This window comes from Sarcophilus harrisii, chromosome 4 (assembly GCF_902635505.1).
Source record: "Sarcophilus harrisii chromosome 4, mSarHar1.11, whole genome shotgun sequence".
Lineage (NCBI taxonomy): Eukaryota > Metazoa > Chordata > Mammalia > Dasyuromorphia > Dasyuridae > Sarcophilus > Sarcophilus harrisii.
The window spans coordinates 7,598,287-7,620,454 of record NC_045429.1 but is presented as its reverse complement, the minus strand read 5'-3'; the positions used below and the strand labels follow the sequence as shown (position 1 = coordinate 7,620,454).

Here is a 22,168-nt window from a genome sequence, read left to right as displayed (position 1 = left end):
AAAGGAAAAGAAAGAAAAGGAAAGGAGAGGAGAAGAAAGGAGAGGAGAGAAGACAAGAGAGGAGAGAACAAGACAGGAGAGGAGAGAAGAAGACAGAAGAGGAGAGAAGAAGACAGGAGAGGAGAGGGAGAAGGGGAAAGAAAAGAAGGAAGGAAGAGAGAAGGAAAGAGAGAGGGGAACGAAGGAAAGAAATAAAAATAGATGGATAAATGGGTAGGTAAAAAGAATATATACACATGTATGTATAATTTACATATCTGTATGTGCACATTTATGTTTGTATGCACATAAAGTACATATATACATAAAGTAAAGATGCTTTACTACTTGGTCTCTAAGGCTTCTTCCAGTTGTAATCCTGTGATCCTACTAATTTAATTTGGATTTTGATTAAACACCTTATGGCATTCCATTTCTAGTCTGACACCTATGCTATTTTTATCTTTAACTAAGGGTGAAAACTGCTATTATTAATAGGTTTTCCAAGCTCTAGTCCATTCTTAAAGGTTTGTCTTAATAAGGGTCAGAGCAGCGCAAATAAATAGAGTTCGCAGGGAGTAATAAGGCTCCACTTGCACTATTAGTTCCAATACTCTGCCCACAAACAAGGACTTGTGGTTCGGAGTTTCCTCTCCTTTCCCTTACTTTTCACACCCTCTGGTGGAAGAGTTAATGAAGAGTGAAATAGTTCTATGGAAGCCTGGCAAACAGAGAACAAGTACGAGAATGGATAATCCACACGCTGCCTAATTGGTCCCTGAATAATTGAGAGTTTACTGTCTTTTAAATTTTTCCCTCAGATTTAGGAAAGAAAAAAAGAAACAAATCCTTTCCTAATTAGAATGAGCCTAAATGGTCAATTTATCTTCTGCCTGTGAACACATGAATATATTCTTAATGGATTTTTTTTTATCAATTCCTTTCTATCTAAAACCTTGATTATTGAGCCCATTTAGTTCAGTGAGCAAAATTATGGTATTTCACATTTGATAAGTAGGTATAGAGCAAAATTTCTACAGGGAATATTTCCTGGAGAATATTCCAATTATATTTGGAGATGTGATTACTGAAATCTGTGCTAGGGACATTTCTTGATTCTGTTTTGATATTTTTGTAGCATTTGCTCTTTGTTAATACTTCAAGCATCAGAATTTCAACCAAATAGAATGTTACTGCCCATAATACCGGTGCCTCCATAAGCACTTTTATTGTATTCCATGGGTCAGCTTAGGCTGAAATGTCATCTTAGAGAATGACCCTAATTAAACAGAAATTTTCCAGAATTGCATTAGATTTCAGGAGCCAATGAGCCCAGGACTCATCAAACCTTGACAGATCATCAACTAACATGTTTCATTCAGCCCCCCAAGTCTTCTCTTGCTCAGTCTCCACATCCCTATTTCCTGCCACTTCATGAACTCAAAGACCCTCAACCATTCTGATTGTTTTCCTTTGTAGCTCTCCAAGGTACCTGTGTCCATATCAATTCTTTTCCCTCTGAAATTGTCTCAGGCTTATATTTATTTGAGCTAATGTTAAAAACATTATATGAAACCTACTAAAAATCTAGGTTAAGGAGGAATGCTTCAATTCCCATTCTTCCATTTTGTGAACTTTGAAACCTTGACAGTTATTAAAGGGGTCTGGGAATCCACGTACACACTAAACCTTATGCTTCCAATCTCCTTAGGGTCAACAAGTGCACAAAAGGGAACCGATTTAAAATGTGTTGGTAGCATTTAAGTATTTTAGCTGAAAACTGGAAAGATTTTTTTAATAGACAATAATTATATGTACATATGTTTATATATGAAATTGATTTTAGAAATGGGGATACATATGATATTTGCATGTTATGACATGTAAATATAGTGCATGAGTGTTGCCACTATTGTTTTGAATTGAATAATAGCTATGAAATAAGAGGATTTTTTTCTTGGAATATTCTCATGTTTGGTTTTTTGTTTTTAGGTGTACAAGAATTTCCAGAAAACATTAAGTGCTGTAAGTGTTTAACAATTATTGAAGCCAGTGTCAATCCCATTTCTAAGTGAGTATTGACCTCTGTATTTCTATTTCTACTCATGTTTTCACTCTTGGGAAAAATATGCATGCAAAAATAAAATTCTCATTTAAAGTGATTTGAGTTGAGAGTTTGGTTTGGCTTTTGACTCAGTGTCAGATCCTATTAATACATGAAAGTCAGGAAGGGAGAAATCAGATAGGTAAATGTTCATTGATCACCTGTCCAAGGTCAAAATTGATTAACAGGAAGTATTACAATTACAAGCTTCTGATTTTCCTGTAGCATTTCAAGTCAACTATGGGATTTCCTCACAACCCTAAATGGTATAGAGTACAAGTATTCTCATTTCCATTTTGCAGAAAGGAAAACTAAGGTTTGTGGAAGTGATTTGCTCAGGATCAGGGCTATTAAGTGTAGGAGCTGAGATTCAGCTGGGTCTCCTGACTCCTAGTTCAGTGTTTCTTTGTCTCCCTCTGCTTTCCCTCCCCAGAACTCCGGAGGTCCCCTCAAGCTACCTGATTTTCCCCTCTTGGGCACAGCCACTGACCAAGAGACTGGCAGAACAATTGTACAAATGAGATGCAAATATGTTCTTTTTAAAAAAGCATTTGGGTTTTTTCTGAACTATAATTTCATCTATGGAGGAGGTTCCCATTGAGGCACTTGATCTGCCTGTATAGATCAATTCCTGATGTTACAATTTATAATCTTATAGTCTTTATTTTTATTTTACATAACTAGGACTTATTTATCTCTTCAAGATTTGTATTTGACAAATATCTCATTATATCCTCATAATAACCTTATGAGTTAAGTATTATTATTATCCCCATTTTACAAATGAGGAAATCAAGACAGACAGATATAAAGGGACTCACCCAGAGTCACAGAGCTGGAAAATATCTGAAGCTAGATTTGAGTTCAAATTTTCCTGAGTTCAGTAATCTATCCATTGAAAGACAGGTAGGGCATGTGTCCACCATATGGGGGACTGGAAATCAGGGTTTCCTTACCCTGATGCCACTTCTCTCCCCACCCTGTCCAGAAGTTGAACAGGATCTGGAGCATCTAGAGGGCAGTTGGAACCAAATGAAAATACCATTGGGAAAGGATTAGCAACATTAAAGAAAAAGCAATAGAAGAGAGATAATGTTGACATGATTCTCTAAATCACTGGGCAGCCCCATAGGTCCTTGGGCCGTAGCTCCCATTCCTGTGGGAGAGGTCAGTACCACATGACACTGATTCTCAAGGAAAAAAAAGTCAATCATTATTGGTCCAATTGTTCATTTAGATGGTTTGTGATCTTAAACATGGGGAATGATTGCATCTTCCCTCGTAGAGGCTCATCCCACTAAACTCTTGTTGCTGCCCTTCTATCAATTAATCAATTGATTGATCAATCAACAGGCCTTTGAGCCCTACTCTGAAGAAAGGAAAATGTATTTTTAATCCTGTTTGCACAAGACTAGTCTGTGGGGATGCAGACATCAAAAATTCCTTCCCTTCAGGAATTTAGATTCCTTCAAGGAAACTATCAGCATCATCAGTAGCATTTAAATAAGCACCTACTATGCACCAGGCTCTGTGCTAAGCACTTTATAAATATTGTCTGATTTGACCCTCACAGCAACCTTAGGAGTACATGTTGTTATTATCCTTATTTTGCGGTGGAGGAAACTGAGGCAGACAGAAGTCAAGTGCTTTGCCTAAAGTCATAAAAGTAGCAAGTCTCTGAGACTGGAATTGCACGGCATTTGTATTTGGTCTGAGTCCACACTCAAAGTTCTAACCATCATGCTTCTGGCTGCCTATACATGCATAATCAAAATTCAGAACTGATGCACATCCTCAGATTTGTCATTCAGAGGGATGCCCAGCAGAGTGACCCATGTCTAAGCATACATAGAATAAATGGGAGGGAATCAATATCACAGCTTGGGGGAAGAAGCAAGGCAAGAGCCATTGGGGGGTGGAAGAAAAGAGATCAAGAAAACTTTCATAGAGCAAAGTGATAATTGTGGCTTTTAGAGCTCAAAAGAGCTATAGAGGCCAGGGAGTCTAATCCCTTCATTTCATAGAGAGAAAAACTGAGAGAAAGACTTGCCTAAGACCATACATTTGTGTTTGAAGTAGCATTTGAACCCAGATTCCCCTAACTATTAGTCTTTGCTGTCCCATTCTCCCTCTGATGCTTGAGCTGTCTCCATGCTAAAAAATGCACAATTTCAATCGTAGTTTAAAGCAAGCCTGGGAGAGATGTCTGAATGGAGTAGATGATTCTCTCTACTCCTCCATTATTATTAGTCCTTTAAGCACTTTCTACAATGATCCTTCTTGATGATGCCTTCTCCCTGCTGTTTCTCTCTCTAATAATTATGCCCTGTTGTCTTTCATTGGTTCTATTTCATTATTTCTTTTTCTTTTATGTTTTTTTTCTTTGCTGAGGCAATTGGGGTTAAGTGACTTGCCTAGAGTCACCCAGCTAGGAAGTATTAAGTGTCTGAAGTCAGATTTGAACTCAAGTCCTCCTGGTGTTCTATCCATTGTGACACCTAACTGCCCTAATTCCATTATTTCTTGCCTCTTTTGGTCCCCAAAATTTGTGTAAAACATATTTCAAGCCTAAAATTGTTCTGTGGCCAACATAATTTGGGAAACGCTGGATTCAATGAGCTTTAAGGCCCTTTTCAACATGAGCCAGCATTATAATTGTTAAAGTGCTCCGGGATGCTTACCAAGCACGTGCAAATACTGTGAAACTTGGTTTTCCTGCTTTTTACTTCCTCCTGTGTCCATCACAGAGAACATAAACCTAGCTCATGAGGAACACCAATCGAAAATTTTATTGAATGAATGAATGAGTGAATGAATTATTGCTAAGCATTAAGGGCCTTACAAGGATAAATAAAAAAGGACACTGCCCTCAAGATGTTTACAATATAATTGGGGAAAATAAAAATGTATACACAAATATCATTGATACCAAATAGAATATGATATTTGCACAAAAGGTATAAATGGAAGGCATAGGGAATGGTGAGGCCTCTGTGGAAGATGCCCCCAGTAAAATCAGTGTTTGTCCTGAGGAAAGACTAAATATTCTATTATGGGGAGATGGAAGTTAATCCTAATGACAAAACATGGATTCCATGTAACCTGGAGAATGAGGCAGTAAGGAGAAAGGTGAATGGGGAGATTATTAGTGGAATGGAATGGAGAAAAGAGTCAAGTCCATAAGCATTTATTAAACACTTCCTGTATACCAAGTACTGTGCTAAGCAATGGGATACAAAGAAAAGTGATGATAAACCCAAAAAATCCCAACACAGTCCCTGCCATCAAGGGGCATAGAGTCTAATGAGGAAGACAACAATTATGTTCAAATAAGATATATTCAAGATAAATTGGAAATAACTTTTTTCTTTTATTTTTTTTTTAATTTTCCCCAATTTCATGTAAAATAATATTTTATTTGGTTATACATGCTCATTCATTTTTTACATATTTCCATATGAATCAAGTTGGAAGAGAAAAATCAGAACAAAAGGGGAAAATCATAGAAAAAAATGAAGGAAAAAAATGAACATAGCATGTGTTGATTTACATTCAGTCTCCATAGTTTCTCTGGATGCAGATAACATTTTTCATCCAAAAGTTATTGGGATTGCCTTGGATCAGTGAACTGCTGAGAAGAACCACGTCTATCATAGTTAATCATCCCACAGTTTTGTTATTGCTGTGTACAATGTTTTCCTGGTTCTGCTTGACATGCTCAGCATCAGTTCATGTAAATCTCTCAGGTCTTTCTAAAATCAGCCTGTTCATCATTTTTATAGGACAATAATATTCCATTACTTCCATATACCATAATTTGTTCAGCCATTCCCCAATTGATGGGCATCTACTCATTTTCCAATTCTTTACCACCACAAAAATCAAAAATTTTGCTTATGTGGGTCCTTTTACCTCTTTTATGATTTCTTTGGTATCCTAGCACTGCTGGATCAAAGAGTATGCAGTTTTATAGCCCTTTGGGCATAGTTCCAAATTGTTCTCCAGATTGGTTGGATTGTTTCCCAACTCCACCAATAATGCATTAGTGTCCCAGTTTCCCCACGTTTTTTCATTGAAGATTATTTTAGAGAGCATGGGCAGGAGGTCTCCACAGAAACCAGCAGAGCCATGTAAGGCCTCCTAAAAGCAGAATCCATTTTTGAACCATGTTCCACTTAAAGAAGAGATGATAACATTCAAAGAAGGGATAAAGCAAAGTGGAAAAATAAAGCTCCTCAAGTAACTTTCCTCAGAATTCTTTGAACATGATGATATTTCTTGAAAAGAGAATAACCAATTCAAGTCAATTCTTCAAATTTTCTACTGTGTCTTGCCCTCTGCTAGGTGCTTGAGAAATACAAGGATGAGTCCAGTGGAGTTAGACCCAAAAAGGAGCAGAGACACACTAGTGTCCAGGCTCCCTCACTTAGAAAGGAATCCACAACCTAAAGATATAAAAGGATTTGTCCAAAATCCTCCAGATCTTCAGTTGACAGTAGAGGATCCCAGGCAGAGTAGTGAGATTGATTCTTGGGTCTACTAACTCCCAAATCAGTCTCTATTCCCCTGGATTTCATTGCCAGGTTCCATTCCAAATCCCTACTAGCAGGATAGCGACCTGTCATGGAGTACATGGGACTTACAGATTAGAAAGATGTTGCCAAGTAGCCTGCTGAGCCAAAACCCAAAATTAATAATAATGATAGTGAATTCATACGATGCTTATTTACAGACCACATTGAGACCTCAAAACCTATCTTGAGCATATCCATAATTACAATTTATCAAACATTAGTTACTTTTTAATTCTTTACTTCTAATCTTATCTCTTCTTCAGTAATAAGAAATCTTAATTATTAAACTTTTGTTGGACTAATGCTGAATTGTTAGCACTGGACTGTGTGTGTAAGAGGGAGGGGGAAGGAGAAAGAGAAGGAGAGGGACAGGGAGAGGAAGAGGGAAAGGGAAAGAGAGAAGGAGAGACAGAGGAGGAGGAGAAGGGGGAGGAGGAGGAGGAAGAAAAGAAAAAAAAAGAGAGAAGAGTAGAAGAGAAAAAAGAAAGGAAAGGAAAAAAGTGTGTGTGTGTGTGTGTGTGAGAGAGAGAGAGAGAGAGAGAGAGAGAGAGAGAGAGAGAGAGAGTGTGTGTGTGTGTATGTGTGTATTACAGCATAGAATTAATTATAGCACAGAATTAACCTGTACATTTAACAAACATTTAGTAAGCTCCTACTATGAATAGGGTACTCTGATAGGCTGTGAGGATACAAAAGCAAAAGAAATAAAATGGGTCCTGGCCGTGGAGAGCTTGCATTCTACTAGGACCACGACATCACACATTTTCAGAATTAGAGGAATCTTAGTGCAATCTAGTCCAGTGAATCCCCTTCACTGCTCAGCAGACAATTGGTCATCTCCTTTCTAACTGAAGACTTTCAGGGAGAAGGAGGTAGTACCTCTCCAAAAAGTCTGTTCCCCTTAGGACAGATCTCATCGTTAGGAATCCCCAGCCCACTCCTACCTGAGCAACAGGACTAAAGTCATTGCCTGTACTTCTGTCATCTGGGGTCACACAACAAACCCCTCTCTCCCCCATATGATCCCCTCAAGTTTTTGAAGGCAGTTCTCTCCTCCTAAATGGATTTAGGACCAAATAAGATCTGAAGGTCTTGTCTTTCATCTTTAGCTTTAAAATATAGAAATATGAATTCAAAAAGCAAAACTTTATAAGAGCAGTGAAAATTACCAACCTTCCTTCATCTCTCCCAGCATCAGCACCAGTGGCTTCAGCTGCTAGGGTTTTAAATAGCCTCTCAGCTGGGATTAAGAGAGAGCCCAGCATTGTCATCATTAGTGATCTCAATTTTCTTTTGCAAAGTCCCAGAAACCTCAGATTTGTGTCCAGCCCTATATAACTACTCAGGGGGTAACTTGAAACAAGTCAGTTAACAAGAAGCAAGTCTCATTTTCCTATTCTGTAAAATGGGGATGGTGATAACTAAAACTTCACCCGTAGGCTCCTCATAAGGACCAAGTAAAGTCATATATTTATGGCCCTTTGTCAACCTTAAATCATCATATCAATATCAATTGTTACTAGAGAAAAATCTCTCTCAAGTCCCACTGCCCTTGAGAACCAGCAAGAGCATTATTTTATTTGGTTTCTTCTCTTTATTTGGATTATGTTGACAGTATGTTAAGGTAGAAAGAGTACTGACTTGGAGCCTGGACACCTGAGTTCAAATCCTGTTTCCGATATTTACCACCTGTGTGACCTTGAGTGAGAACCTTAGTTTCCTTGAGATGCTTTTTTCCCCCTCATCTAGAAAATGAGAGGGTTGTATCCGATGGTCTCTGACGTTCAGGTCAGAATCGAAGATTGTATTTTAAATGCAATGAATTAAAGATCGGATAACTCTACCTTTGGAAAAAGTGATACCTGACAGTTCTATAATACCCATCAATTCGAGTGCTTGCGAAACCTTTTTTTTTAAGTCAGTCAAATATAAAAAAACCACCTGGTATGTCTTTAAGTAATATAATTATTGGGTTATTTAAAGCTCTCATGCCTAGTCAAGTTTGTTATGCAATGCCTGTTACATTATGTAAAGATGTTAATGCTCTTTTCCTTTTTTTGCGAGCAACAATTCTTTTGTTAAGTGTCAAATGTATTTCTTTTTAAAACACAAAGGTTTGAGGTTCTTTTTTAAAAATATGATGAATGAATATTATTTAAGTTGAATTTACAGGGAAAAAAAACCTATTACCAAGCATAAAGTTAGAAGTTCATTCTTCTCCTAAATTTGACTGGACTTCCTACTCCAAGGACAATCTCTTTGAATTAGGTCCCTGAGGATAGAAGGCTAACATGGGAGGCAGGATGCCCTGGGCTCCGGCACCACTGCTAACATATTGGCTGGGTGACCTTGGAACACTTCCTTAACCTTTCTAGGTTCAGACAGATCTCTAGAACGTCCCTCAACAAAGTCATAGACCATGAAGGCAGCTCCCATTCCAAAAGTTCGCAATGCTGATGAAAGAAATGGTCTATTCTGGATAGAAGGTGGGCCCTTCTCAGCCAACAGAAGTGTAAAAATCTTGGCCCAGGAGATTTCAGCACAGTTCAGGAAATAAAAAGGTTTTTTTAAAAAGTTATCACATGAGCTCGTATTTCATTATCCACTTCTGCAGCACAACAGGGAAGAGTCCCATTTGGAGCAAGGATATGTTTGTTATTTAAGAGGTAATAGTAATGGCAGCCTGGGATGAGAGACAAAAGGCCTTGTTTGGGAGCCAGGAAGACACAGAGTTCAAAGCTCATCTCTGACACTTACTTGCTGTGTGACTCTGTGCAAGTCATTTTGTCTCTTTGGACCTCAGTCATTCAAATGTAAAATAGGAGGGGGGATAACTCCTGCACCTCATGGAGCTGCTGTAAGCCTCAAAGGAGACAATATCCATAAAATATTTGACACATTTTAAGTCAACCCCCCAGAATGAGGACTTTTCCTGTCCTGATTGGTCAGTCTCATGAGTTTCTTAGTCCAGTGTAGAGAGTGCTGAACTTAAGAGTCAGGAAAGCTGGGATTCTGTTCCCATTCTGGATACTGGCTAACTGTGTGCCCCGGAAGTATGGGTCTCACCTTCCTCTTTTTGAAAGGAGAGGGTTAGAGTTAATGGCCCCTAAAGTCTCTTCTCACCCCAAATCTGGGATCCTGGATTCTTTTAACTTCTGATTAACAGCTCTCTCTATACTGTACCAAACTGCCTCCTAGCTGACAATGTGCTTATGCATATATTAAAAATAAATTTATTATTTAAAATTATCTACTAAAGCAAAATCTATAGGTAGACACACACACACACACACACACACACACACACACACACACGGCAAATAAAAAGCAAGGGAGTACAGTGCCCAGAATGCTGAGCCTGAAGTCGGGAAGTCCTGGATTTGAATGAGACATCACATAGTAGCCCTGTGGCTCTAGACAAGTCACTGAAACTGCTTCAGTTTCCTCAATTGCAAAAGGAGGCTAAAAACTGCATTGACTCCCCAATCTGGTCTCAGATGCTTCTTAGCTATGTGACACTTGGTAAATCATTTACCTTCTACTTGTTTCTGCTTCCTAATTTATTGAATGAGAATAATATTAATATCTTCTTCCCAGGATTACTGTGAGATACAATGAGATAATATTTGTAGAATTCTTCACAAATCTTAACATACAGTGTTAGTGCTAACACTTCCTATCATTTAATATAGACATATTTTATGGTTATTATATATATACACATTTATATATGTATATATAAATACAGGCAGAAATATCATATAGGTGTAGTAATATATTAAGAAAAAGGCTTACTAAGGATAAATATATATATATGTATTCAAATGCATGTGTGTGTGTGTGTGTGTGTGTGTGCATCTAAGCTTTCTAAGGAGCAGCTTGAGACTTTTGTGTCCTTTCTTCCATAGTCCATTTGGCCAACGAATGTCGGTCCCGATATATCGGTCTCTTTTTATAGCCCAACCTATAATTCCATTCAGTGAGGACTTAGAGAGCTCCTGCTGAAAACAGGAACTCTTCTAGGGGCTGTAAAGACAAAAATGGAATAGCTACTGCCTCCCAAGTGTTCTCATTCTATTGGAAGGCAGGGATAATGTTTTAATCTCCCCAAAGAAATTTTGTATAATAAACCAAATTCTTCCATTTCACAAAATGTTCTCCTTATTGGATCTGTCTCTTTTGAAAGCAGCCCTGAATTTGGTAAAATGGACTAAAGGTGCAACTTAGCAAATAGCAGCCTAAGGAAATGGCACCCAATGGCTGAGTTAATGCAGTATACCATTCACCTCAATGGAGAAAAAGAATCTTACTCAGAAAATTGCTCTTTATCAATGGGGTGCTTGAGGTATTGAATCTGCCTTTCGTTATGCAAGTTTTATTCATTTTCTGGCAACTACAAAGTGGCATTTAGGATAGTTATTTACTATTCATAACAGAGAAGCTAAATGGACTTTTAAATTACTCATTATATAGGAAAGAGGGCCTGGACTTATTATGTCTTGGTAGAGAAGTCCCTTTGAGTCAATCTCTTTCACCGAGGCAAATCTCCAGCTAGTCTAAAACTGATAGTCCTAAAGATTTCTTTAGTGTGCTAGAAGTCAAGGTGTTTCTCAGTCACATATTCAGGATGTGTCATATGAAGCACCCAGCTTTTCCCTACTCCAAAGTCATTCCTCCATCCATTGCATCACAATAAATTTAGATATTAATATTCTAAATAAATATCCACAACAGATACTAGATCAACAGAAGTCCAACTCTCTGCTGTCCACCCTTGTGTATAGATCACCCTGTATATTAAAAGGCATGTCCTGTGCCCATCACAGACTCTGGCAGGTTCTCCCAAGCTGAGTCAGCTCTAAATATTGTCCCAGTGACAGACTTGCCTACTGTCTAAAGATCAACCTCATTATATATGAAGGGAATGAGAAGGCATTGCAGACTACCAGACATGGAAGGGCCTTCCATGGATATTCCAAACAAGAGCCCTTTCAGAGTATTGCCAAAGAAGGATTATCCAGGCTCTGCATAAGGGAAAACTTGTCACTTCCTAAAGCAGTCCATTCTAATTTGGGACAGTTGTAATTGTTAGAAAGCTTTTTCTGGCTTTAAGACAAAATATGTCTGTATGTCTCTGTCTCTGTCTCTGTCTCTCTGGCTCTATCTCTCTCTGTCTCTCTGACTCTCTGTCTCTCTCTCTCTCTGTGTCTCTCTCTGTCTCTGTCTATCTCTGCCTCTGTCTCTGTCTCTCTCACACACACACACACAAAGAGAGAGAGACACAGAGAGAGAGACAGAAAGACAGAGAGACACACAGAGTGAGAGAGAGAGAGAGAGACAAAATGACTTGCACAAAATCACACAGCAAAAGAAGGAAGAACTCCCTCCTTCCTTCTATCTGCCACTTTTTTTCTCCCTCATTCACTCTTGTTTTTTTCTAGTTCTGTTTTCTGAATCCAAACAGAGCAAAAACAATTCTTTTCTTCTAAATGACACTCTCAAAAACTGGGGTACAATTATTATTTTCCCTCCACTCTGAGCTTTTTTCTTCTCTGAGATAAATAATATTTATGTAGAACAATTGTGAATGTGTTGCCATCCCAGATGCCCTCCCTTAGGGGATAGATACCCTAGGTTTGGTTTGGTAGGATCTTGTTCCATGGAGTTGAAATCAGGCAGAAGAGCTGATGCAGAGTGGAGTGAGCCCAAATCCAGTTCCTGCCTTCTATGAAGGAAGCTATTGGGAGGAATTTGGTATTCTTCCACCCAGCCCTCCTGTCAGAGTGGATAGGAAGCTGAGGGAGGGGATGTCAATCAAAGCTTGAATTAGCAACTAGATGATGAAAGTAGAAGTACCCTGGAAAGGACATCTAGTTCTATGGAGCTGAACTCAAGCAGAGCAGCAGATTCAAAGATGATGAATTTGGGTCTTCCTGACTCCCAGTGTTCTATCCAGCCCAATCCAATAAACATCTATTGAGGGTCAGACCAGGGCTTTATCTATTGTACAACCTAGATGTAGGTTCTTAAAGGTGTAGGTTTTTTTTTTAAAGATGTAGGTTTCTTAAAAGAGACAAAACATTCTCTTTAAAAGAAACAAAAGATTCAAGATTGCTTAAAAGACTTGTGCTTATATGTCTTGAAAACTTCCTTTAGGAAAAGAGGTAGAAGACTATGGACATGGCACTGAATTGTTTTATTTATTCAGATCAAACTGAATGTATCTCAGGAGCAATGGGTAACTGGCATATGCTCTACTCAACTCATATACTCTACTTTCCCATATTTATAAACCATTTATGAAAACATAAACTTAGACAAATGATATTTTTTAAACACCGAGGTGGCTTGGTGAATAGAGCACTGACCCTGGAGTCAAGAGGATCTGAGTTCAAATCCATTCTCAGATACTTACTAGCTGTGTGACCCTGGGCAAATCATTTAATCCAAATTGACTCCAAAATAAATAAAAGAAATTATTTTTTCTCCAATAGACAATGTCTTTATAATCATTCAAGTGACTAATGAGAAATGTAGAGTGTATAAAATCCTGCAGCTAATGTGGCTTATTGATTTTTAAAACAGATAAAAAAAAACAATTCATCCTTCAAAGCTTTCCTCAATAAAAATTTCAATCATGTATACATTAAAATTAAACAAGACTCTATGAAAACTCTGAATTTGAAGATCATTTTTAATGGCCAGCTGAGTATTTCTGTAGTATATTTTATAAATCTTGAATCTCAAGTAAAATAAAGGACAGAGTGATATATGCTTCATTAAAATGTTCACCACAGCAGCACAGTTCCTGGAACACATGTTCTCAAAACTGTTTATTTTCATTCTTTCCTTCAACATATTCATTAATGTCATGAAACGTATTTTGCAGATATTCAAGTAAAAGATTTTCCTATGAATGTCAGTTTCCCCCATATTCCTGTTTTTACAGTATAACATAGTAGTTCTATCAAGCTCCAAAGCACTAAAAGAAGTTACTTTAGTGACATCCGTAGGAGTCTAAAAGAGATTCTTATGACCATTCACATTAGAAAAGCAAAGTGGATGAAAAATTGGTTACTATGTAAATGAATAACCAAGCTAGCCATCAAAGTAGCCCATGGATGTGTGCTCATAGGAGTGTAGGGGACTGGAAAAAGCCTGATGCATATGGACAATAAGGCAGGTTCAGAATTGAGTAGAGGATAAAGTGCTTTCAATTATCACAAACTTCTCATTGCTACCAAACCCAACTTCCTGGATCATTACATGACTTAAATTATCATTATCTCAAATGAACATGACAGCAAATGAACATGCAGGGTACTATATGGTACCCTTTATATTAAATAATACAGGAAAGCTTTCCTTGCAGTAAGTCTACCTTCCATGAAAGATTTGTGAAAAGATATAGATGAGATTTTTGGAAAGACATGGATGAGAACTAAATAGGATGAAAAGATGCAGAGGAATGGTTACACCAATAAAGCCACAAATCCAGTACATTGTCAAAGTAGAATTTCTATTATTTGTTCCTAACTACTATTCCAATCTTCTTTCTCTTGGAATATTGCCCTTTAGTTAAACTCATCATTCTATGTTTTCTCAAAACATCATGCACCTTACTAACTTCTCTTCTATGAACACAGCTATCTCCATGGCTAAAATCACTCCCCAAGCAGCTTTTACTAAACACAGCTATCCTCATGGCTAGAATCACCTCCAAGCAGCTTTTACTGAAATTAGGGATTGTTAAATCCTTTTGCATATATTATAAATGCCATCCATAGGATTACTTCTCAAAGCAATGTTTATTGTCTACATTTATAAGTAAAGAAAATAATACATTTCGGTTAGATCATCATAAAATGAAAATATAATTTTTCCCCATCCTAGTTCATTGACTCCCTAAAATCTATCCAAAAATACTCAAGGAATCCATTGACACTAAGTTAAAAACCAATGTTCTAAGCCGTATGGTTACTTCAAAGCCCACCTTTAAATGTGTCTGATCTCTCCAAGTAGACAATATATACCTTAATGCATATTATGTCCCTTTATATTCCTAATATTAGTATACTGACAGAATAAAGTCAGTGTTAAAAAATACTTGTGATTATTTTTTATTATTACTACTAATATTTGTCAATAGCCATGATTAGTAATTGTTTAATTAATGCTCCAGTACTACAGTAAGTATAAACAGGATTGCAAAGTGCTTTGAGGATTACTCACAGTGGCTCAGTAGGTTTGGTGAATTTCAGCACAAATTTAAAGTTTTTCATTGAGAAAGATGAATTAATCAATAAATAAGTATTTATTAAAGACTTATTACATGCCTAGGTATTGTCCTGGATGCTAGGGATACTACACATGAAATAGTCCCCATCTTCAAGGAATATATATTCACTTGGGGAAACCAATATATACAAATATACTTGTGTAAGAAATGTTAACAAAATAAATGCAAGATAATGTCCAATGGTAGGCTCTGATGCTTGGTAGGTCAGAAAAAGCCTAATGGAAGACATGACCTTTGAAAAAAATTCATAATTCTAAAATTCAGGGAAGGAGAGAGAGATTCCAGATATGAGGGACAACCAATTCAAAGGTATAGAAAGAGGAGATCAAATATTACGGTTTATATAAAGCAGGAAGGCAATTTTAGCTAGAATGTAGAGTCCAATGTGGAAGCAATTTATAATAAGCCAAGAAAGGTAGGTTGGAGCCAAGTTGTAGGAAAGGTTTCAAATGCCAAAGATAGGAGTTTAAATTTTATACCAGAGATAAGAGGGAGTCACTGGACTTTATTGAGTTGTAGAAAGAGGATGTAACATGGTCAGACATGTCCCTCAGAAAAATCTTTTTGACAGCTATACAGCTGTAGAGAAAATAGATTTAAGTAGGGAGAGTGGACGTAGCTAAATCTGTGGGAAGGCTATAATCTGGGAAAGAGATGATAATATTTAACCGAGGATAATAACTGTTTAGGTGGAAACAAAGTAGTGTATAAAACATAAACAAAACAGTATTTGGTAATCCAAGAGATACATGGAGTGAGAGTGAGGAAATGAGAAAGTTAACAACATTGCAAACCTTGACATCTACAGGATGTAAAAGCCCCATTTGCTTCAGCAAGAAATAAACTACCTAAAAGACAAAAGTGAAATTGCCAGACTTCAGGTGCTAAGGTTAAGAAATTAATTCAAGCTATTCATTGCAAGGTCAATACTGAAGCTAAAGCTTAAATACTTTGGGTACATAATGAGAAGATGGAACTCATTAGAAAAGACCCAGATGTCAAGAAAGATTGAAGGCAAAAGGAAAAGGGGACAGCAAAAGATGAGATGGATGGTCTCCTGGAAACAACACGTATAAACTTGGGCAGACTTTGAGAGATTGTGGAGGATAAAAGGACCCGGAGGGCTGTGGTCCATGAAGAGTTAGACGTGAATAAACAACTGAATGATAACAAAGTTTTAAGTTTTAAAAAAGTACACACTAAGGGGAAAAATCTAAGTATGAAAAAAGTCTTTACTCAGGCTGATAGTTGATTTAAAAAGAAGTGTGAAAGAAATAAACTCTACCTTTCCTCTCAAGGTAAGGGGCTCAGCTCAATCTCTCTCACCTGAGGGGATAGCCTCAGATTTCAGAGTACTAAAGAAAAAGTCCCTATTTCATTCAAAGGAAAATGCCTCAACTGAGGCTAATTGTGGAAGAGGAGAACTTTATTGTTCATGATAAAGGAAAAATTCTTAAGAAAGATCACAAGGTTAAAGGAAAGATTTCAATATAATTTATTCCCAGAATAAGAAAGTTTAGAACTCAATGCCTAAGGCCTCAGCAACAAAAAAGAGATAAATAACAAATAAAATGGATAGAAAAATAAACAAATGATAGTTACATATGCTAGATTAGATTAAGAAGGGGAGGGGGGAGAGAGAGAGAGAGAAAGAGAGAGAGAGAGAGAGAGAGAGAGAGAGAGAGAGAGAGAGAGAGAGAGAGAGATGGAAGGAAGAAAGGAAAGAAGGAAAGAAAGAAGGAAGGAAGAAGGAAGGAAGGAAGGAAGAAGGAAGGAAGGAGGAAGGAAGGAAGAAAGGAGGAAGGAAGGAGGAAGGAAGGAAGGAAGGAAGGAAGGAAGGAAAGGAAGGAAGGAAGGAAGGAAGGAAGGAAGGAAGGAAGGAAGGAAGGAAGGAAGGAAGGAAGGAAGGAAGGAAGGAAGGAAGGAAGGAAGGAAGGAAGGAGGAAGGAAGGAAGGAAGGAAGGAAGGAAGGAAGGAAGGAAGGAAGGAAGGAAGGAAGGAAGGAAGGAAGGAAGGAAGGAAGGAAGGAAGAAAAAAAACTTTTGTGATGCCAGGAATGCCTAACACACAAACTCAGAAGAGGAGAATAACTCAAAAACAGATTTTAAAAATTGCTCATAAAAACAATCATAAATCTTTGAAGAAATGATGCAAGTTATAAATAATATTACAGAAGAAATGAGTTGTGGATATAAAAATGGAAAAAATTATTAATGATTTAACAGAAGATACTGCCTAAAAATATTCCCTAAAAATTAGAATGGCTCAAATGGGATTTAATGATTCTAAATAACAAGAATTCTTGAAACAAAGTCAAAAGAATGAGAAATTGTATATAAAAAATAATGTACCTACAAAACAGATCAAACAAGATAACTTAATACTGAGATTATCTTACCTATATTAGGATAAGAAGGAGTATGAAAATGGAATCTCCCATCACCTTCTGAAATAAAACTCAGAATGAAAACTCAGGAGAACGTCAGGGCCAACATCCATAGCTTATGAACAAAAGAAAAATACTACAAAAACAAGAATGAAATAATTCTCATATCCAGAAAGCACAATCGGGATCACACATAAGTTAGCAGCAATCACTTTAAGGTAGCAGAAAACATGGAATGAGTGTTCCAAATGGCAAAACACAAAAGTCTACAACTAAGAATAACTTAATCAACAAAATTACCCTTCAAGAGGAAAAAAAAATGATCTTCAATGAAATAAAAGATTTTCAAATATTCCTGATTATTTTCTCCTGAGAAGAAGAAAAGAGCTGAAAGGGAACTTTGAAATATAAATACAAAAGAATACTTCTTAGAAATAAAGGGAAAAAAAAGACAATGAACCATCAGAAAAGACTTTGTAAAGATAAACAGATAACATTCTATTGGATAGGACAGATATTAAAAATGTTCCTATAGAATCCTGGTTTTGCAGTTTGGCATAAAAACAATCAACTAAAACAAAAAAACTATAAATAATTTTGTTTTATTCTGAAGATGTTACAAGAAAAAATAAAAAGAGTTGGATTAGTACATCACAGAAAAAGAAATATCGGAGAACTTGTTAAGACACATAATCAGACTTTGAAGGCAGAAGCATGGAAGGAGTAGAGAGAATTCCTTGAACTCCACATTCATTGAAAATGGTCAAAAAAGGACAGAATGTACAGAGAGAGGCTGAGACAGAGAGATTGGCATAGAAATAAATTCAATTCAACAGGGGTACAGATAGTAATAGGAAGAAGGAAAAGGAAATATAAAAAGGAGTGTAAATTCAGAAAGATATTAGTTTTATCCTGATTGGCAAAACCTTAAGTTTGAAGAGAGAATAGTGAAGAGAATATTAAAAAGGAACAAGAGGAAGATAATAACTTGAGATAAACAGGATTAGGGCAGCATTGAAAAGAAAGGTAGAAGAGAGAATGGAGTGAACTAAATAAATCACTGTCAAATCTGTGAATGTGAATGAAATTAATTCATAAAGCATAAGGGGTTAGTAGAATTAGAAAATAAAATCTAATAATATGTTGCTTACAAGAAACAGATTTGAAACAGATTCACAAAGAATTAAAATAAGGGATTGGAGCAAAATTTATCATGCTTTAGTAGTAGAACAACCACCAAAATAAAAAGCAATATTAGCAATTATGATTGCAGACAGAACAAAAGCAAAAATACTTATTTTAAAAAGAAATAGGAAAACAATATTCTATAGGAAAATAATACTAACCATGAATTAATTTCAATTTTTAAACATATATGTACCTAATGGACAAAGCTTCTGAATATTTGTAAGTAAATTTAAATGAATTAGAAGGGAGAAAAAAAAACATACTTTTTAAGAGCTAATCAAAGCATTAGCTTATAAAGAATTATTACAATTAAATTCACAATGGCTCAACCATAAAAGTTCTCAAAATGTGGTTCACAAATACTAGATGTCCCTGATACCCTCTAAGAGAGTTGGCAAGATCAAAACTAATTTTTATAATACTGCTAAGATATTATTTGCCCATTAAAAGACTGCCTCCTTTTAGAACTACAGATCTGAATGAGGCCAGATTTTCTGCATATACTTCAATCAAAAGCAACATATCTCAACAGATTGAAGGCAGAAGCAAATATAAGAATTCAACAGTTTTCTATTAAGTCAGATTTTTTTAAAAGATTTGCAAAATTATGTAAATCAATGTCACTCTTCTTACTGATTGTTTTGGAAAATATAGTTATTTTACATGAATATGTATTGTTTCTATTAACTATAATATTATAAATATTATTTTAATGAATTAACACATGAATGTTTATCTAAAATTTATCAATTTTTATTTCTAATATGGTAAATGTCAACACACATAACCCACAAAGAAAAAAGCTCTTTGTATTTCACAATAACTTTTTTAAGAGTTCAAAGGAATACTTAAGACCAAAAGGTTTGATAACTATTAAATTCTCTCCCTACTGAAAGTCAAAATTTCCTTAAACATGCTCATTAAAATAAGTATCTGTTTCAAATAGACATGATGTGGACAAATCCACATTACTCTGGAAATAATTAGTTTCTCATAGACGTTTCTTGGCAAGTGAATTAACACCTCTGTACTTTTGATTCTTCACCTATAAAACAAACACAATTTAATATGACTCACAACTTAAAAAAAATAAACAAAAACCATCCTGTTGTATAGATACACAAGTTATATTGGCAGATTTTATAAATTCAGTTATTATTTTAAAATGATGTAGACCACAAATTGGTTTTATCTTTAGAACAATATGCTATTAGAATGGATGGATGGAAGATAAATAAGAGAACTTTGCAAATCCAACTGGCTTCTCAACACAGCATGAGAGAAACAAAGCCAAACACAGTAGACAACTATTGGTCCAATCAAAACCTGACTGACATTTCCTGAAAATCTCTTTTGCACTAAAATTGTCAATGGATGGATCCAGAAGTGCCATAGACTAGAATGAAGCTATCGAAAAAGTCATCAACTATAGATGAAACTACAATATCTTTTTTTAGAAGATAATTTCTGGGATCACCATACTTATATGCATGGATTCAACAAATAAGATTTGGTCATAAACAAGGAACTGCTTTCCTATAGCTCAAAGAGAAATAGTTTTTAAAAGATATGGGCATGACCATCATAACCATTTCCTAAGAAAGAGATCCAGATGGATGTTAGAGCAAAAGAAAGCAATGGTAAAAAAAATCGAACTGTCTGAACAAAGCATTAAAAAATAAAATGTATTTTGACATTTTCTACTCCAGCTGTTAAATAAAACAGTGGAGCTTTTGTAGCTATTCTCCATTTCTAATGTCTAATTTTCTGTTATTGAGTCATTGTGAACTTAATTATGATAATCTATTATAAGTTAATATTGTGACTAAAGGTATAGACATATGTGTATGTAGGTATAAATAGGGCATTTCAAAAGTCTTAGTGAAGTTTTAAGCTATTAAAGATTAAACTTGCTCAAAGATTCTTGGGGAAAAGGAATTGAAAAAAACTGAGAAACTGATGATTAGAATACAAATGGCACGATTATTTTGTTTTCTTTCTGCAATCTGGCAGGAGAATAGATTCAATCAACAAATAATGTGTTTTTTTTTCTTCTTCTGATCCTGCTATGGCTTGGAAATGACAATTCTAGGCTAGAGGATTGTTTTAAGTTTGTGGCAGGATATCCAAATTAATAAAACCCCAGATATACACCCTCCACACATATATGCATAAGGCTGTACCACATATTTATTGTTTGATCACAAGATGATCAATGATATTTTAGTACATTTGTGTATTTTGAAGAATATTTCATTGTGGACTGGTAAGATAAAGACACAAGAAATATTTAATTAAAAATAAAAGTAAAATTAAATAAAGAAAAAATAAAGAGTAAAAGAAGGAGAGAGATACAAACCAGGCCATTTGTAGAATCATAGATTAGACTTCTAGTGAAGGGAGCTCAAACATCCAGCCCTTTATTTTTACATATGAGGAAACACCCAAAGAAGCAAAGTGGGTTGCTCTGATCCATCTCAGCAGTAAGTAGCTGAGTAGGAATTGGAAGCAAGGTTCTCTGACTACAACTTTAATGATCTTATTAGTATACTTCATCACCTTATCAAATGAGATCATTTATATGATTCACTCTGGAAATCTATTTCTACGTACATACTGCTCTCCTCCAATGGAATGCTCTAAGTCAGGGGCTATTTTGTTTTTTAGCTTTGTATGCTCAGTGCCTACCATAAAACAGAAACATAATAAAATATTTGTTAAATCAGTGAATCTGTATGCATGTGTATAGATATACACATATATATATAGTGTGTGCTCTTATGTGTGTATGTATAAATATATATGCATATATACATGCATACACATATGTGTGTATATGAAGAGAGACAGACACAGAAAGAAAGGAGAGTCAAGCAGCAAAAGAAAATATAAGCAAGCTCCCCCCAAAAAGCTCCTCTAGAAGTTCTGGTAATTGCATTAGACTAAGTCCTAAATGCAAGAAAAAATCAAAATGCATCAAATTTCAAGCCCAAGTCAAGATGGAGAGATAAAGAGAGAGATCTGTCACTGATAGAGACAAGGTCTGGCAAAGAAGATAGCATTTAAAATATTAAACACCAAAGACTCATAGCCAGTATAATATTCTACTTAGCAGCCACCAGTATAAAGGAGCAGAAAACTTTGAATATGATATTCCAGAAGGCAAAAATCTAGACTTAAAGCCAAAAATAATTTACCCAGAAAAACTGTGTATGATCCTACAGGAGGAAAAATGGATCATTAATGAAATAGAGGATTTTCAAGAATCATGATGAAAAGACCAGAGCTTTGTAGAAACTTTGAAGGGCCAAGACAGGGATCAAGAGAAACATAAACAGGTAAACACAAGAGAGCAATCATAAGAGACTAAATAAGAATAAACTCTTTGCATTCTAATGTGGAGAAATGTGTATCTCCTTTACTGCCAAGAAGGGTCATAGAGAGAGTCTAATTTAACAAAAGCCTTATAATAACTCTGTTATATTTTTGAGTATCTTAAAGAAATGATAGTGGAGGGAGGATGATGGCGAGGAATTATGGGGAAATCATATCACATAACTGTGATATACAAATAGAAGTCTATATAAACAAAGAAGAAGGAGGAGAAGGGAGGAGAGAGTGCTTGAACTTCATTCTCA

The 22,168-nt window shown here is 36.0% G+C and overlaps 1 protein-coding gene across 7 annotated transcripts in view; it reads left to right on the top strand.

Annotated features, from left to right (window-relative positions):
• Positions 1–22,168, top strand: part of LRRC7 (leucine rich repeat containing 7) — a 530,144-nt gene that overhangs the window by 258,657 nt on the left and 249,319 nt on the right. For all 7 annotated transcript variants that reach the window (XR_004234230.1, XM_031968892.1, XM_031968890.1 and 4 more), the window contains one exon: positions 1,972–2,050. Coding sequence is in view for 6 of the 7 variants with exons in the window: in XM_031968892.1 (XP_031824752.1) it covers positions 1,972–2,050 (79 nt within the window). In the remaining variant the exon portion in view is untranslated. The remainder of the gene's footprint in view (positions 1–1,971; positions 2,051–22,168) is intronic.